Consider the following 19,404-nt stretch of genomic DNA (forward strand, 5'->3'; position numbering starts at 1 on the left):
GTGGCATTTTTTTCAGCATTTAAAAAAATAATTTCACAGGGTGTGGGTGTTGTTTGATAGGCCAGCGTATGTTGCCCATTTCTAATTGCCCTTGAAGGCGGTGATGAGCCGCTGCAATCCATGGTCGTGTAGGTGCACCCACAGTACTGCGAGGAAGGGAGTTCAAAGATTTTGATCTTGTGACAGTGAAGGACCAGCAATATAGATCCATGTCAGAATGGTGGTGTGGTATGGAGGAGAACTTGCTGGTGGTGCTACAAATATCTGCTGCCTTTGACATTGAGGTATTAGAAGGTGCTTGTTTGGAAGGTGCTGATGAAGGAGCCTTGGTGAGTTGCTGCAATGCATCTCGTATGTGGCACACAGTTCTGCCACTGTGCTGAGGGTAGTGAACATTTAATATGGTGGATGGATGCCAATAAAGCAGATTGTTTTGTCTTAAACCAGAATCTATTACTTTTGAGGCAAAACTGTTTTAAGTTTGTTCTGTTTTGTTTTGTTTTCCAGTGTGCTATTCTCTCTCCTGCATTCAAAGTGAGGGAATTTTCTATCACGGACTTGGTTCCATTTCCAATTTCCATGAGGTGGAATTCTCCTGCTGAGGAAGGGCTTGGGTGAGCATTAATTTCCAGCTTCTAAATCACTTTGCATCTTGTGTGTCTGAAATTACAAGCCTCTTCAGTTTCCCACATGCAATTTTCAGGAGTCTTGGTATTGCATTGGAGGGAGAAAAAAGTATAGCAATAATCATCTACACCTCATAGTTTAGATTTGTTGTCCACAATCATCGAATCCCTTCAGTGCAGAAGGAGGCCATTTGGCCCATCGTGTCTGGACCGACACTTAGAAAGAGCATCCTACCTAGGCCCTCGTCTCCACCCTATCTCCGTAACCCAGTAATCCCACCTAACCTTTTGGACACTTATGGGGCAATTTAGCTTGGCCAATCCACCTAACCTGCACATCTTTGGGCTGTGAGAAGAAACCTGTGCAGGCACAGGGAGATATGGCCATAGTTCTCATTATCCATCGACCTTTACTAGAAATTCTTCAGTAAGGGCAGAATCAGTTTGCTTCTGGATTCTAAGGTGGAATTTTTAAAAAATCATGGTTTCTGCTTTTGCTGAATTTCTCAAGGTGCTATCCCTGTTCTTCTGCTAAGCCACTTGCAATTCCAGAATAATCCCAGAAAAGAAATAACTTCCAACTGCCTCTCTCCATTATAAACTCTCCACTTTCAAACTCTCTCATTGACCCTTTCAGCCTCACCAACTAGTTCAAGGCGCTCATGTGACCATCCACTCCACTGCCTCCACACTCTACATTCCCTATCCATAAAGCCAAACTTTCAAAAAAAATTAATGAATACAAAATTCTGGACATACTCTGGGTTGGCAGCATCTGTGAAGGATGAAGTTCATTAACTTGTTTTCTCTGTCTACAGATGCTGCTGGACTTAGTGTTTCCATCATGTTTTTATTTTTGATTTCCTGCACATGCATTATTTTGGTTTTGTGTTCCCAAAAAGTTCTTCCATTTCTAGTCCAGAACCCACACTTTTCTTTCCTACTATTCTCCAGTGTCTTCCACAGACTTATCTTTATCAATAAAGCACACTTTCCACTAATTAGTGGGCAGCACGGTAGCACAAGTGGATAGCACTGTGACTTCACAGCGCCAGGGTCCCAGGTTCAGTTCCCTGCTGGGTCACTGTCTGTGTGGAGTCTGCACGTTCTCCCCGTGTCTGCGTGGGTTTCCTCCGAGTGCTCCGGTTTCCTCCCACAGTCCAAAGACATGCAGGTTAGGTGGATTGACCATGATAAATTGCCCTTAGTGACCAAAAAAAAGGTTGGTAGGAGTTATTGGGTTATGGGTGGAAGTGAGGGCTTAAGTGGGTCGGTGCAGACTCTATGGGCCAAATGTCCTCCTTCTGCATTGTATGTTCTATGTTCTAATTTGCTTAGTACCTAACTTCTCCTATGTATCAAACTGAGCTTCCAACTCTGTTCTTTCCATCACAAAGTTCTCCTACTTTTACTCTGCAGCATTAATACTGTCTCAGCCTGTCTACTACACAATTATAATCCACATCATTGCCATCACCAGACTCTTATTCCGTTTACTGCTGGCTACCCTTCTATCCTTCATGCTTTGTCGACTTCATCTCATCTTCCTTTCACCTGAACTCCAGAGGTGAGAGTGACTGCCCTTGACATCAAGGCAGCATTTGATAGTATGACATCAAGACGCCCTGGCAAAACTGGCGACGATGGGAGTTGGGGGGAAAACTCTGCACTGATTGGAGTCCTACGTAGCACAAAGAAAGATGGTTGTTGAAGGTCAGTCATCTGAGTCCCGGAACATCACTGCAGGAGTTCCTCAGTATAGTGTCCTAGATCCAACCATCTTCACCTGCTTCATCAATGACCTTCATTCCATCATAAGGTCAGATGTGGGGACATTCACTAATTGCAGTGACTCACATCAAAGCCTTCCACATGCAAATGCCGCAAGACCTTGACAATATCCAGGCTTGGGCTGATGAATGCCAAATAACATTTATGTCACACAAGTGCCAGGCAATGATCATCTCCAATAAGAGAGAATCAAACCATCGCCTCTTGACTTGACATTAACATCCCTGAATCCTGCATTATCAACATCCTGGGGATTACTGTTGACCAGGAACTGAACTAGACTAGCCATATAAACTGTGGCTACCAGAGTAGGTCAGAGGCTAGGAATCCTGCAGTCAGTAACTCCCCTCCTGACTCCTCAAAGCCTGTCTTCCACCAGCAAGGCACAAGCCAGGCATGTGATGTCCTTTCTTAAATAGGGTGGCCAAAGCTATACACAGTACTCCAGGTGAGGTTTCACCAATATCTTCTGCAACTAGCAAAACATCCCTACTTTAATATTCCATTCCCCTTGCAATAAATTACATTGTTCAATCTGCCTTCTTTATTACTTGCTATACCTATGTACAAACTTTGTAAGATTCATGTATCAGGACACCCATTTCCCAACGAGTTCTGCAATTTCTCCCTGTTTAAGTAATATGTTGCGTTTTTATTCTCCGTCGGCAATGTCACATTCTCACTTATTTCATCATCCAAATTTTTGTCCACTCATTTGACCTATCTATATCTCTGTGATGACTCCTAGTATTCTGCTCACCCTCAACTTTCAAAACACCCAGCCTTGGGAAGATTAACTTTGGTTCAGTGTCAATTTTTTGATCTGCTTGTATTTCTGAAACACCTGGATTCTTTTCTATGTTAAAGGCTCTATATAATTGCAAGTTATTATTTAATCTATTTTTCTTACATAAAGTTAACCAATGAGCAAAAATATATTTTCTAGATCTAAAAGTACATTATTATGGATGCAAATAAACATTTTGCTGTCCGACATCTGTAATATTTATACCATTGTTGCATGTAATTTACCTCAATCAATGGCCTGTGTGAAGAATGATTTAAATATTTAGTTTTCAACATAGTCTGATATTATTTTTTTTTAGTGATTGTGAGGTGTTTCCCAAGAACCATGCAGCACCATTCTCCAAAGTTCTTACTTTCTATAGAAAAGAACCCTTCAACCTTGAAGCAATTTACAGTTCTCCTAAGGAGTTACCTTATCCTGACCCAAAAATTGGTGAGATGTATTAAATACTTATGTTTTCTCTAAACTACCTTTTCATGTTGAGAGGAAAGTTTGTGCGTTTTAAATGGAGTTCCTTGGATAATAAAACTAGACTGGAGTTTAATGGGGATCCTTCCTACAAGGCTATGGCATGGTTTCTTGGAGCTGGATGCAGAACCTTTTGAAGATCTTTCCAAGCTGTACTTTCATTCCTTTTCATGCTTCTCCCATAGTTCTGAAAGGGATTCATTTAAACCAAGGAGTTTTGCATTTTACTATTTTCAACCATTTCCCAGTAGGACCATTTGGGTAATGATATAGTGATGTATTGAGTTAAAGCTCATGTGAGTGAACAAAGGACTAAAATCCACTGTGTTGCCATGTGCGGTACATAGGGTGAATAGTATGAGCACCCTCCTAGAAGGTTATGTTATTCTCTGTTCAAACAGTGGGATAGATATAAACTTATCCGTGCAAATCCAGCTCATGGAGCTGCTATAATACTATTCACCATGAAAGCAACTGTAGTTACGTACCTTGGGAGGGAGGGATTGTAGAGTCATGTGGGGAAGGCAAAACCTAGTCAATAAATGCAACATGGTGACGTGGTAGTTCTACAGGCCATCTTCCAAGCAGGGATGGAGTCGGGCTACAGCTGCCACATCTTTTGTTCCAGGAAGCTACAATAAGAATGAAGTGATTCATGTTTGCAATCGATTGGTAATGTTAGCTGAGGCAAGTAAGGTTCAGATTAGATCAGTCTGTGTTAAGGAACCACCGAGGCCCAACATGAGCTTTGATCTCATTCAGTGATGAAAGCTGACCAAAATGAAGTGTTAACTTTGGCGTATAACTAGGACAGTGTTGTATAATTGTATTGTTTACAAATGGATGTTGTTTAAAAGTTCAATTTATTATAATAGGTGCTCTTGTGTTCATATACTCCCTAAATAATCTCAATCCTCTCACTATAGTATCAATCAACCTCTGAAGTATAGAACTGCATGTGAGGACACCTGTTGGAATTGTCAAGTCCAGTTAATGAGTACAATCAAATAAGGATTGAATAATAATAAATCTTTATTGTCACAAGTAGGCTTACATTAACACTGCAATGAAGTTCCTGTGAAAAGCCCCTAGTCGCCACATTCCAGCACCTGTTCGGGTACACTGAGGGAGAATTTAGAATGTCCAAATTACATAACAGCACGTCCTTCGGGACTTGTGGGCGGAATCCGGAGCACCCGGAGGAAACCCATGCAGACACTGGGAGAATGCAGACTCCTAGACTGGTAATTCAAAGACCTGGTCCAACGTTCTGAGGAGTTCCGAATCCACCACTGCAACTATGGAATTTAAATTTGTGTAATTAAATCTGGAATAAAAAGCCAATATCAACAATAATAATGACCATGAAACTAGAGGTTGTCCAAAAAGCCCAACTAGTTCACCACTCTACTTCAGAGAAGGAAATCTGCATAATGGTCTGACTGATTATGTGACTCCAGATCTACAAAAATATGGTTGCCTTGTAACTGAACTAGGGTACTCCTCTGAAGTAGGTCGAAGAAGACACTCCGTTGTATTCATGAAGGTGAGTCATCACCAGTACCATCCTGAGGACAATAGGGATGGCAGTAATGGCTGCGTCAGTGATGTCCAGATCTTGTGATGAGTATTTAAAGAATTTGCTCGTATAACAATTTACCACATCCCAGATTATGCTGTCATACATCTAGGCATTGAATAGCAAAAGTAAACTGATTGTGAAGGATTTGAATGCTTGCAGAAGAGGCAACTGATTGTACTCCAACTAGAGCAGACCTGAATCTTGTTTTCTTTCTAAAAATACTAGTAATTCTCAAGCCATTACGTGGCAATAATAAGATTTTTATTTGAGAGGGAGCATTTTGATATACAAGTTTTTAGTAACTAACTTTCATTTATTATGTAGGTTACTTTACTATTCAGAAAGTGGTTCCTCAAAATGATGGGTCGAGTTCTAAGGTGAAGGTGAAAGTACGGGTTAACATTCATGGTGTCTTCAGTATATCCAGTGCCTCATTGGTGGAAGTGCAAAAATGTGAAGAGACAGATGATGTTCCGATGGAAACTGATCAGCAATCCCAGACTTCTCTAAAAGAAGAGGAGGTACACTTAACTTATGTTGTCTTGCTCTTAGTGAATGGTTTCATGAACAATGTTTATCTCTGGTGCTTCTTGGATTCTTGACCACCGATGCGATTTGACAAGTGAAACATTCATCATAAAATGATCGTCTTCATGGTAATATTGAACTTAACAATTCAGCAACAATATTAAAACACTAGTTTCTATGCTAAAATTAAGTCTTAAACTTATCCCCACGCCCCCAACCAACACCAAAACCAAGCAAACCGCCTCTCTCTGAAGTTTGTACTTTTTCCCTACCTGAAAGAATGGACTTCTTGGCTTGTGGGCACTGGTGCATGATTGTTTAACACCCTGACTTTTCAGATGAGTGTGATTGATCTTTGTTCTGTAATTGTATACAGCAACAGCATTGGTTAATGTGGATGCAGAGAAATGTCCTGCTCCAAAACTAGTACTGAGTGTAACAAGTGACATACTCACTCCTGAGGTTTGAGGATTAATGTTTTGATCCTATTCCGAACTTCCCCCATTCCCTGAGCAAAACAACTGTCTGTGTCATGTTTTGTTCATCAAATTATGGAATGTGGAGCTGAAACTTTTTGTTTTTTTTCAGAGTAAGATGCAAATTGACCAACAGGAAGAACCAGCTCATGGGGATGGTAATCGCCCACCAGGATCAGCAGAGAGTCAGAAAAATGAAATTGATGAAATGGAGGTAATTTGTGATTTTAAATTATGAATGTCATTAAGTATATTTCCAGTGATTATTAAAGTCTTGATTAACTCTTCAGAGCCTAAATTTCTGCACCTACTTTTTCTGAAGAAAATTATGGAAAAGTCTTTATAACAAGTGATCATTTTTATCCTGTTGAAGGTGGTGATGAGCCTCCTTGAACATCTGCAATCTCTGGTGCAGATGCTTCCACAGTTCTGTTGGGTATGGACATGCAGAATTTTAGCAAATGAACTTGCAGATAATGGTGTTCCCATGCACCTGCAGGCAAAGAGGTTTTGGCAAGTTGCTGCAGTGAATTTTTAATAAGTATTTATTTTTAACAATTAACGCAAGAAAATCACAAGAATGGTATAGCTCAGCCCAAAAGAAAGTCAACATGCATGGATACAGAGGGGAACAGGAGAACAGCAATATAACAAGCTCAGTACAATCATTAGACTCAACTTGGTGCCTCTATCTGCATCATCAGACTACAAGGGAGAGAAAGATAAGGCCATGAAACATGGTAAAATGGTGCACACCTTCTCACGTGGCAATTGCTCTCGACGACTGTGAAGTTCAGGATGTATTTTGCGCCACATTTGGACGCGCACCAGAACATATCTCCCTCAACTCTAACTAAACACCTGAGGCACCAATGACACACTAGCCTCCTCCCCTCAGAAACCTGACACATTTGTACCTGCAGCAGCCAATCACTGATAAACCCCACCATTACAAAATAGAAAAATTCAAAGAAAATACGCGAGAACCGAACCGCAGTTCTAAAAGGATGCTTTACATAGACCACACAATGCAACATAATTCCAACCTCGGGAACAGTACAAAACAATCATCATTCCACTTATTTATAGAGAGGGGGCCAGCAGCTATAAATTTGGATTATGGTCAGTGCAGTCGGCGCTTCCCAACACACTCAATGAGACAGGATAAAAAAGGAAGAACTGCCAGAAGCCAAAATTCTCTGTATAAAAGAGGACCAAGGTGCACCCGTATGTGCGGATTCCTCTGGCATACACCTACTAAATGACGAAGGTGAGAAAATGCTGCTCGTTCAGATAAGGGAACGTCCCAACCATAAGGGGACAACAGGACATCAGCTACCGTACAGGCTCAACCCTAACCCCATTGTGCACAAGAGTCAACAAACTATGAATATTCAAAGCACAGCAAAAACTCAGCCCCTCAAGATGTCCATTATAACTGCCTTTGAGAAAGAACATCCGAAGCATAAGGAAATCACAGGATACCAACCATAGCACCGGACCTGACCTAGTCCAGCACACTCGGACACAGGGCTTATAAAAACACGCTGCTCACCTGCATGGAGAAAGAAAAAACGAAGGGAGAAACACTCTTAATAGACCCAAGAACATTAGACAGACCAGCACTGTGTACCTTTGCAAGAAGGATATTAGGGGACTGTGCAGTAGTGCCTCGGCAGAGTTAAAAACACTGCCTTCTCATGGAAGATCCACCCACAATGAGGAGGATACTCGGAACACTATATAAGATCACTTGGAGGAGAGCGCCGTACTCTTTCATCATGCCTATCCCCAAACTGAAGAAGGGCTCCAATAATACAGAGGCATAACATACAACTCTCACTTCAACAAATTGACCATGGATTAACCACCCACATTCCGGCGTGCACTACCACTCATTTCCCCCCCTACTTCAATAGCTCTAAAGACACCAAACACAAAAAGAATTGGAAAGAACCCAGTTTCCCCAGGCAGGATACATGATCTTCCCTTTTCAATGAAGGAGACCAGCAGAGATTCTCAAAATTCAAAGAAACAAAAAAAAAAAGCAAAATAAAAAATTTGCAACAGTTAGCTCTAACTTGGAGATGTCCTCAATCTAAGTGAGGACTTGGCTAACCCTACCACCTGTCACCACACTAACCATCCACCCATTACCCTGCTTGGCTCCACTCATCTTCTCCATAAACAAGATAAAGGATGTTTAAAATGTACTCCATTCTCATAAACAGCACATAGGAAAAGGACAAGGCTGTGCATAAACCACATGTCACTTTACCGATTCAATATAGCTTTTGCTAAAGCATGATAAACTACCCTCACCCACGTGCTCGGAAATCTCACCCTTGTCAGGAGAAAAGAAAACAGCATGAAATCATAAGGAAATAAAGTCCAGAATTATTGATGAACTGCAGGATAATAGCACCATCTATGTCGCTTGAAAAGGGCATGACAGGATTGTCGAACAATCCTCAGGATCTCTAATTCCATTGAACAAAGCGTCTTCACGTCCGCCACACCATTGCCCAGGTGGCTAGAATGCTAGACCCCCGCTGGAGAGATGACTTGACATGACGAGCCACATCCAACCCCTCACAACGACGGAAGACTGGACAACATAAGACCAGTGGTCGATACCTCCGACCAACACCAGGCATCAGATTTGTCCTTTTCGGCAGCACAGTGGCGTAGTGATTAGCATTGCTGCCTCATGGCACTGAGGACCCGGATACGATCCCGGCTCTGGGTCACTGTCCGTGTGGAGTTTGCACATTCTCCCCGTGTTTGCGTGAGTTTCGCCCCCACAACCCAAAGATGTGCAGGCTAGGTGGATTGGCCATGCTAAATTGCCCCTTAATTGGAAAAAATGAATTGGGCACTCTAAATTTATATTTAAAAAAACAAAAACAGTAGACCAAGTTGTCCAAGGACATACTTTACCATTTTCTGTTTGCCAATGACTGTGAGCTTGCTTCTGGTTCACAGCAGGGCATGCAGTGTAGCATAGATTTGCTCTGCAGTGCCTGGGAAAGCTTCGGCCTTACAATCAGTGCAAAGAAAACAAGTAATGTAGAAGCCCATCTCGTAACCAAGGTTTCAGTCCATGACCAGAGCCTATCTGCAGTTAATTATTTCACTTGGCAGCATGCTCCCTTGTACTATTTACAATACGTGTAAAGGATTGCCAAAGGAAGTGTAGCCTTTCCAGACTTTGAAGCTATCTATAGAATTTACAGTGCAGTACGTGGCCATTCGGCTCATCAAGTCTGCATTGGCCCTTGGAAAGAGCATCCACTTAAGCCCACACCTCCACCCTGTCCCCATAACCCCACCTAACCTTTCTGGACACGAAGGACAATTTTATCATGGCAAATCCACCTAACCTGCACATCTTTGGACTGTGGGAGGAAACCCACACAGACACGAGGAGAATGTGCAGACTCCGCACAGAAAGTGACCCAAGCCAGGAATCGAACCTGGGACCCTGGAGCTGTGAAGCAACTGTGCTAACCACTGAGCTACCATGCTGCCCAAAAGGGCAATAGCCTTGTTCACTCTGCTCTGTGAATGTGAGACTCGGACTGTGCACCAGCATCATGCCAAGAAGCTAAACCGCTTTCACTTTGTGTTGCTGTTGGAAGCTTCTGAAGATCAGATAGCAAAATGAAATATCAGATATTCTGGTGCTCCATACCAATGCTGGCATGCCAAGCATCGCACTATATTGAGACAGTCTTAACACAAAAGGGTTGGGCTGGTCACATAGCCAGAATGCTGCCACCCTTGCCAAAGCAAATATTCTAGTGAGAACAAGTCTGGTTTATGCTCATGTCAGTCAATGCAAGTTCTCCATAAACCCCCTGGAGGCTTCACTTGACTTTGCAGTGTGTGGCCGAGCAGAAGTTCACCTAGGATCTCTGCATCTGGCAAAAACAAATCGGGGGGGGGGACCCTGTTTCTATTAAAAACAAATGCATAGCAGAGGCTGATAGAAAACGCTGGGAGAGAATATTCCATGCCAGAAACCCATCCAAAACTCAATCGTCAGCAATATTTTGTCATATTTGCAACAGAACCTTTTGGACTCTGTTCGGCCTTAGCAACCCTGTACTTAACCACCAAATCCCTACCAAACACACAACATAAATGTGGTTTCCACCTCAAAGGACTCATTGGTGCCAGTAGACTTTAAATAGTGCCGTTATAAATGCGAGCGTAAGAATTTATAACAGGCAGAGAATATTGATGTTTTTTTAAAATTATATATTCAAGATGTAAAAAAAAAAACAACAATGTATGACTTTGAAATGGGATGGGCGGCATGATGGCGCAGTGGTTAGCGCTGCTGCCTCACAGCGCTGCTGCCTCACAGCGCTGAGGACCCGGGTTAGATCCCGGCCCTGCGTCACCGTCCATGTGGAGTTTCCACATTCTCCCCGTGTTTGCATGGGTCTCACCCCCACAAACCCGAAGATGTGCAGGGTAGGTGGATTGACTACGCTAAATTGTCCCTTAATTAGGGGGAAAAATAACTGGTTACTCTTTCTAAAAAAAAAAAAAAAAAAAATTATTTTGAAATGGGAACTGAAATATGTCCACACAGCTTTATCCTGCTACCTCTACTTCATCTGAAGGCATATTTCAGAACTAAAACATGAAATTAGAGCCGGAGTAGACCAGGCATTGCCACCACCCTGCCCTACACCCTCGCATACTGCTCTATTCAGTGCAATCATGGTTGATCTTGGGTCTCAACTCTACTTTCCCACTCCCTCCCCATATCCCTTGATTTTGTGAGACCAAGAAGGTGTTTATTTCAACCGTGGGTATATTCAACGATCTAGCATGCACTATGCCCTGGTGTGCAGAATTCCAAAGATTCATAACTCTTTGAAGAAATTTATCCCCATCTCAGTTCTAAATGAAACAGTGGCTGGCCCCCTGTCTTCTAGATTTCCTTAGCCAGGAGAAACCCTATCCTGTGTCGAGTCCCTTGAATACAATATTATAAGTTGTATGTAACGCAAAACTAATTATTTGCTGCACTTTTATTTTTAGACCTGTGAAACTGCTTCAAAGGAAGATAAAAATAAAGACCAGCCACCCCAGGCAAAGAAGGCAAAGGTCAAAACCAAGACCGTGGACCTACCCATAGAGAGCAGCCTGCAGTGGCAATTGGATCAGCAGCTACTGAATATATTCATTGAATCTGAGGTAGGAAATATAATGGAGTCCTTTTATTTAAAAAGTAATCGATAACTCTTGAAACCAAAAACAAAATAGTTTTAACAGTTGCTTCATAGTTCAGAATTAAATATTGCTGTAATGAGACATGTTGCTGGAATCTTTCATCTTGAACTCATCAGGGCAAATGCAAGAATGGGCAAAACTGTCACAATGTTCAGCAAGGAGAAAAGGGTTCTAATTGAAATTTGACATTCTTGCATTTGCCCTTGCAAATGCAAGACAAAAAGCTGTGTAATTGGCCCCACAGTTTTCAGAAGTGGCATGTTTGACCAGCCTTATTGTATTCTTAGTAAGAGGAGACAAAGGAAATACAGTAGATGTAACATCTGGATTTTCAACGGTCTTTAATACAGTAACTCATAGTAGAAACATGACTGCATATAAAGTTGGGGTTAAACATAGTTATTCAGACTGGTGCTGCAACACATTTCTATATTTGTTTTCATTGATCCCATAGCTATGTTCTGATTAGTGTTGCAATGAGTTTTTTAAAAATCAGCTGAACAGAGTTCATAGAATCCTTACAGTATGGAAGGAGGCCATTCGGCCCATCAAGTCTGCACTGACCCTCTGAAGGAGCACCTGACCCAGGCTCACGTCCCTGCCCTATCCCAGTATAGCCATCTAGCCTTTGAATACTAAGAGGCAATTTAGCATGGCCAATCCACCTAACCTGCATATCTTTGGACTGTGGGAGAAAACTGGAGCACCTAGAGGAAACCTACGCAGACACTGGAAGAACACACACAAACAGTCACTCAAAATTAAATCTGGGCACCTGACGCTATGCGGCAGCAGTGCTAACCACTGTGCCACTACCCCGGTGTATTTTTTGATAATCTTGGGCAATGCAATTTTAATTTCAACTTAATATATGTTTATGCATTTATGAAATTATTGAAATAGTTTTTATCCTTCCATTTAGGGTAAAATGATGATGCAAGATAAACTTGAAAAAGAAAGAAATGATGCAAAGAATGCACTGGAGGAATATGTGTATGAAAGTAGGGAAAAACTGTGTGGAATATATGAAAAATTTGTCAATAAAGAGGTAATAATTTATTCCGTGCTAAGTTATAAATAAATGATGAGGAATAAGTTGAGAGTTCTACAACTTCACATGTTTTGGGGGGGGGGGTCGGAGGTGTGGCGGGAGTCGCCAGGGTCAGCAGAAGTTAGCTGGCTCACGGGAGTGCTATGGAGGGAGTAACACTGCTGGGAGGGGTCCTAGCCTGGGGGGGGTGGGTACCAGGTTGCTGCTGAAATGGCCAGGAAGGAGCTGGAGTATGCAAGGCGGGGGTGGGGGGGTAACCAGGTTGCTGCTGAAATGGCCAGGAAGGAGCTGGAGTATGCAGGGGGGGGGGGTTTGCTGCCGTGGGGAATGGGCCGAGCGGAGGGCGCTGGCCTGGGGCGGGCAGGGGACGGGTTATGGCTAGTCGACAGGGGAGGGGGGCAGGGAGCCCTCTGATCCGGCTGATAACTTGGAATGTGAGGGGGCTGAATGGACCGGTGAAACGGGCCCGGGTGTTTACGCACCTGAAGGGGCTGAAGGCGGACGCAGCTGTGCTCCAGGAGACTCACCTGAAGGTGGCGGACCAGGTTAGACTGAGTAAGGGCTGGGTAGGCCAGGTGTTTCATTCGGGGCTGGATGCACAAAATCGGGGGGTGGCGATTCTGGTGGGAAAAGGGGTGTCGTTTGAGGCGACAAAGGTGGTGGCTGACAGTGGAGGGAGGTATGTGATGGTGAGCGGCAAGTTGCAAGGGGAGCGGTTGGTGCTGGTGAATGTCTATGCCCCAAATTGGGATGATGCGGGTTTTATGAGGCGCATGCTGGGCCGCATTCCGGATCTAGAGACGGGGGGCCTGATACTGGGGGGGGGGGGGGGGGGGGGGACTTTAACACAGTGCTCGATTTTCCCCCATTGGATCGATCCATGTCCAGGTCGGGTAGGAGGCCCGCGGCGGCTAAGGTGTTGAGGGGGTTTATGGACCAGATGGGAGGGGTGGATCCTTGGAGGTTCGCGAGGGCCAGGGAGTATTCATTTTTTTCCCACGTGCATAAAGCCTATTCTTGGATCAATTTTGTTTGTCCTGAGCAGGGGGCTGATTTCGAGGGTGAAGGATGCCAAGTATTCGGCCATAGTCATTTCGGACCATGCCCCGCACTGGGTAGACCTTGAGCTGGGGGAGGAGAGGGACCAGCGCCTGCTCTGGCGCCTGGAGGTGGGACTGCCGGCGGATGAGAACGTGGACGGGGGCGGGTTCAGGGGTGTATCAAGAGGTACTTAGAGGCCAATGATAATGGGGAGGTCCGGGTGGGGACAGTTTGGGAGGCATTGAAGGCTGTGATTAGAGGGGAGTTGATTTCCATCCGAGCCCATAGGGAGAGGTTGGTGGGGGAGATGGTGAGGGTGGACAGGAGATACGCGGAGGCTCCCGAAGAGGGACTGTTTGGGGAGCGACGTAACCTTCAGGCCAAGTTCGACTTGCTGACCACCGGAAAGGCGGAAGCTCAGTGGAGGAAGGCACAGGGAGCGGTGTACGAATATGGGGAGAAGGCGAGTAGGGTGCTGGCGCATCAGCTACGTAAACGAGACGCGGCCAGGGAGATTGGTGGAGTGATGGATAGGGGAGGCAATGTGGTGCGAAGGGGGGTTGGACTTTTATGGGGAACTGTACCGGTCCGAGCCCCCGGTTGGGGGGGGGGGGGGGGGGGGGATGGGGTGTTTTTTGGATAGACTGAGATTTCCGAAGGTGGTGGAGGGGCTGGGGGCGCCGAGAGAGGACTGTGTGCCGGGGGTCATTCATGAGGACCAGACAGGTTTGTGAAGGGAAGGCAGCTGAACACCAATATACGTGGCTTCTGAATGTTATAATGATGCCGGCGGTAGAAGGGGAGGCGGAGATAGTGGTAGCATTAGACGCGGAGAAGGCCTTTGATAGGGTTGAGTGGGGGTACTTGTGGGAGGTGCTGGAAAGGTTTGAATTCGGGGTGGGGTTTGTCAGTTGGGTGAGGCTGTTATATGAGGCCCCGATGGCGAGCGTAGCCACGAATAGGAGGAGATCGGAGTACTTTCGGTTGTACCGGGGGACAAGGCAGGGGTGTCCCCTGTCCACCTTGCTCTTTGCGTTGGCAATTGAGCCCCTGGCCATGGCGTTGAGGGAGTCGAGGATTGGGAGGGGTCTGGTGTGGGGTGGGGAGGAGCACCGAGTGTCATTATACGCAGATGACTTGTTGCTTTATGTGGCGGACCCAGTGGGGGGGAATGCAGGAGGTGATGCAGATCCTTTGGTAATTTGGGGGCTTTTCTGGGTACAAGCTCAACCTGGGTAAGAGTGAGCTGTTCGCCGTGCACCCGGGGGATCAGGAGGAGGGGATTGGTAGGCTCCCGCTGAAAAGGGCGGGGAGGAGCTTTCGATACCTGGGAGTCCAGGTGGCTAGGAGCTGGGGGGCCCTTCACAGGCTTAACCTCACTACGCTGGTGGAGCAAATGGAGGAGTTGTTCAAAAGATGGGACATGTTGCCGCTGGCGGGCAGGGTGCAGTCCGTCAAGATGACGGTGCTCCCAAGGTTTTTGTTCCTGTTCCAATGCCTCCCCATCCTTATCCCAAAGGCCTTTTTCAGGAGGGTCAATAGGTGTATTACGGGATTTGTAAGGGCGCGTGGGACTCCGAGGGTGAGAAGGGTGTTTCTGGAGCGGGGCAGGGATAGGGGGGGGGGTCTGGCGTTGCCCAAACTCTGTGGGTACTACTGGGCTGCCAATGCAGCGATGGTGCGTAAGTGAGTAATGGACGGGGCGGGGGCAGCATGGAAGAGGATGGAGATGGCGTCCTGCGTGGACACGAGCCTGGAGGCGCCGCTCCCTCCAACGAGGTATACCACGAGCCCGGTGGTGGTGGCTACCCTCAAAATTTCGAGCCAATGGAGACGGCATGGGGGGAGGTGGGGGGCTCGATGGAGTCCCCGATACGGGAGAACCACCGGTTTGTTCCAGGGAGCATCAATGGCGGGTTTCTGGGCTGGCACAGGGTAGGTATTAGGAGGTTGAGGGACCTGTTTGTGGATGGGAGGTTCGCGAGCCTGGGTGAGTTAGAGGGGAAGTTTGGGCTCCCCCCGGGGAACATGTTTAGGTACATGCAGGTTAGCGCGTTTGCCAGGCGGCAGGTGGAGGGGTTCCCTCTGCTGCCCCCACGTGGGGTACGGGATAGGGTGCTCTCGGGTGTGTGGGTTGGAGGGGGGAGGATCTCGTACGTGTACCACGTCATGCAGGAGGTGGATGAGGCCTTGGTGGAGGAACTGAAGGGTAAATGGGAGGAGGAGCTGGGGGAGGAGATTGAGGAGGGGACGTGGGTGGATGCCCTGGAAAGAGTGAATTCCTCCTCTTCCTGTGCGAGGCTTAGCCTCATACAGTTCAAGGTGCTGCACAGGGCCCACATGACTGGGACGAGGATGAGTAGGTTTTTCGGGGGCGAAGACAGGTGTGCTAGGTGCTCGGGGAGCCCAGCGAACCACGCCCATATGTTCTGGGCATGCCCAGCGCTGGGGGAGTTTTGGAAGGGGGTAGCAAGGACGGTGTCGAGGGTGGTAGGATCCAGAGTCAAGCCAGGCTGGGGACTCGCAATTTTTGGGGTTGCAGTGGAGCCGGGAGTGCAGGAGGCGAAAGAGGCCGGCGTTCTGGCCTTTGCGTCCCTCGTAGCCCGGCGGAGGATCTTGCTTCAATGGAAGGATGCGAGGCCCCCAAGAGTGGAGGCCTGGGTCAATGATATGGCGGGGTTCATCAAATTGGAGAAGGTGAAATTTGCCCTGAGAGGATCAGTACAAAAGAAAAAAAATGTTTCAAAGGAGAGCTACCAAATTTATTTGTACTGAAATCTAACTGGACATTAAGCCTGATCCTGTGAATTGATAGTGAAGTGTCAATTTTTGTACGTCAATATTAAGCTTTCTTTTAAATCCTAGGAACAAAGCAAATTAAGCCTTCTCCTGGAAGACACTGAAAACTGGCTGTATGAAGATGGCGAGGATCAGGGAAAACAAGTGTATATAGATAAATTGACCGAACTGAAGGTAAATATGTACAGATTAGAGAATTGCTTTCTGTGCATCTCTATGAAATGCATAAATATTTCTCTTAACATGTAATGAAACAAAGCTAAAGCTTTTCCTCTACTTTGTGCTGTCAATTTGTAGGAGTAGAATTTCTCTGCTGGTATTTTTTGATAATCCACATTCATACTGTGCGTTAATTTCTGTTTGACCCAAAGTATACTGTCACATGCAAGAACATTATATTCAAGGCAAGCTCTAGACAAAAATCTTAAAAGCATGGACCTTAAAACAATCAGCAGTTCCTTTTGCTGTGTTTTTTCCCAGTGGGATAGGCGTTCGCATTAATGAAATAAAATGAAAATCACTTGTTGTCACAAGTAGGCTTCAAATAAAGTTAATGTGAAAAGCCCCTAGTCGCCACATTCTGGTGCATGTTCCGGGAGGCTAGTACGAGAATTGAACCGTGCTGCTGGCCTTTCGTGGTCTGCTTTCAAAGCCAGCAATTTAGCCCTGTGCTAAACCAGCCCCTGGAAAACTTGGAAGTGTCTACATTGAAACCTAAGCTGCCAAATGTATGCAAAGCCGGTGCAAAACAATATAGAACCTTTTTAATGTAGTGAAACATCCCAGTGCAATAAGCAAAGTACTTGCAAGTAAACAACAGAGCAGGAAGATCACTGAAATAGATGATGAATGAAGAATTAGGTGAAATAGAGTAGTCCAAGAATACAAATTTCAGTTCAAAGCAACAAGGCATCTAACTGCAAACTACAGAGCCCCATGCAAGTTAGAAATTCAAAATGAATAATGCCCCTATCAGAATATTTTACGGTTGAAGTGCTGCAGGTGCCACACATGTCATTGAGATTAGCTGTTGTTTGAGTCTTGGCTGCCAACATCCATAGTTTTGCTGCCACATGTCTACCGGCCGTGGCAGTCTTGCCCATCAATCATTCAAAACAATTGTCTCTACAGCAATGAGATACCATAGCTGTGCTGTCTTCTTTGGGGCCACTAATCTGTGAACAGGGACTGCACTGTTACTGAAAATTGAAGTCTATTATTACCCTTCAGTGAATACGCGTTTTATCTCTGCACACATTTGTTTGAAAGGGACATATATACTTCAATGTGCAATCAAGTCACTATGTGCCCATTTCTTTTTACAGAAATTTGGTCAGCCAATTCGAGACCGCTATCAAGAGTTTGAGGATCGTCCACGAGCCTTTGATGAGATGGGAAGACAGATGCAGCAATACATGAAGATAATAAACGCCTATAGAAATAAAGTATGTAGACAAGAACATTTGTCATCAAAAATAATACCCGATGGAATAAAATATGTATGGTGAATGTATATAGTCCAATTCATAATATTTGTAATGACAGTGCTGTTTAATCTTCAATTTTGTTTTACAGTATTAATAGAATATTAAATCTTTCAAAGTATACCTGAGGTAAAGTTGCAATAGATGAGGTTCTTGAGTGAAGCAGAAGTAACTTGGAACTTTATTACCTACTACCTGCGTTTTTGAAGTTTATTTTAATTACAGCTTTGTGTTCGCATAAACACTGGTGCATATTCCCATTGTACATGGAAAAACAATTGAAACAATTTTTTTTTTCCCATTATAACATGTTTCCATTGGCAGTGGCTATCCACGTTGTTGATAAATGATCTCACACGGATAGGTTAACAATTTGATAAATTCAGTTACAAAGAAATTGTGTCCCATGTAGATTGTAACAATAACTGAAAAGCTAGAGTTTCAAACATTGCTGAGAGCTGGACAGAAGAATATTTAATACATAGAGGGGATAGCAAAATGTTTCAAATCTCTCCCTGTATCAAGAGTATTTTTGTTCCTGCCAACAGAACTGCATTATTGAATCTGAACAGGAAAGACACTCCACTAACTTTGGGGCATGAACGCCAATCACCCTCTATGTAAATTAATTCTTTACATTAACCAAGAGATGTTAAATCCATGAGTCAGACTGAAATTTTTTAATTGCTCACGTCTGGTTCCGCATCTAAGGCTTAGAAGGTTGCTCACCTGCATTAATAATGTTGACACCAGCTGCCTTTACTGTTTTTTGGAATGGCAGCACTGGAGCCGTTGTTAGCAAAAACAGAAACACTTAAGTGCGAATGATGGGGTTTTTTAAAATTATAATCTTGTCTCTTCCTTGTATTCCTTCCCAGCAATTTATATTAGCACCAACTGCAGTATCACAACTTGCATCTCTGGTTGTTCCTTAAACCTCACAATGCAAATTCCGCAGCCTTTTTAAACTTTCAACAGCAACTATTTTTTTCCAGGTTTGTTTTGTCACTAGTAAAACTAAGTATGATCATCTAGGTTCCAAAATAATGTGCCTGACTATGGAAGTCAGTAGTTGAAATGTTTTTAAAGCTCTGGAAGAGAGAGTCACAATGATTCCAGGAATAAACAACTGTAGCTATGAAGGTACATTGGAGAGGTTAGGAGTGTTTTCCTCGGAAAAAATAAGGCTGAGAGGAGATTTGATAAAGGTCTGTGAGACTCCGGTGTATGGACAGAGTGAATAGTAAGAAACTTCCCACTCGAGCATCAAGAACTGCAGGGCACAGATTCAAAATAATTGGTAATGGGAAGTAAAAGTGATGTGAGGAAAATATGTTACCACCAGAGTGAGAGGGTGATGAAGGCAGGTTCAGTCGATATATTCAAAAGGAAATAGGATTGCTATCTGTAAATGGGTACAGTTATGTCATAATATACATCTATGTATATAATTGAGTGCAGACAGGCAGTGATTGACACACAGGATCACCAGTAAGCACA

At 44.5% G+C, this 19,404-nt stretch overlaps 1 protein-coding gene across 1 annotated transcript in view; it reads left to right on the forward strand.

Moving 5' to 3' along the window:
• hspa4a (heat shock protein 4a) overlaps positions 1–19,404 on the forward strand; it is an 86,772-nt gene that overhangs the window by 59,000 nt on the left and 8,368 nt on the right. Inside the window, exons 10-17 of the mRNA XM_038796005.1 lie at positions 508–614; positions 3,524–3,657; positions 5,600–5,796; positions 6,392–6,493; positions 11,338–11,493; positions 12,452–12,577; positions 16,487–16,594; positions 17,746–17,865. Coding sequence (XP_038651933.1) covers positions 508–614; positions 3,524–3,657; positions 5,600–5,796; positions 6,392–6,493; positions 11,338–11,493; positions 12,452–12,577; positions 16,487–16,594; positions 17,746–17,865 — 1,050 coding nt within the window. The remainder of the gene's footprint in view (positions 1–507; positions 615–3,523; positions 3,658–5,599; positions 5,797–6,391; positions 6,494–11,337; positions 11,494–12,451; positions 12,578–16,486; positions 16,595–17,745; positions 17,866–19,404) is intronic.

This window comes from Scyliorhinus canicula, chromosome 4 (assembly GCF_902713615.1).
Source record: "Scyliorhinus canicula chromosome 4, sScyCan1.1, whole genome shotgun sequence".
Classification (NCBI taxonomy): domain Eukaryota; kingdom Metazoa; phylum Chordata; class Chondrichthyes; order Carcharhiniformes; family Scyliorhinidae; genus Scyliorhinus; species Scyliorhinus canicula.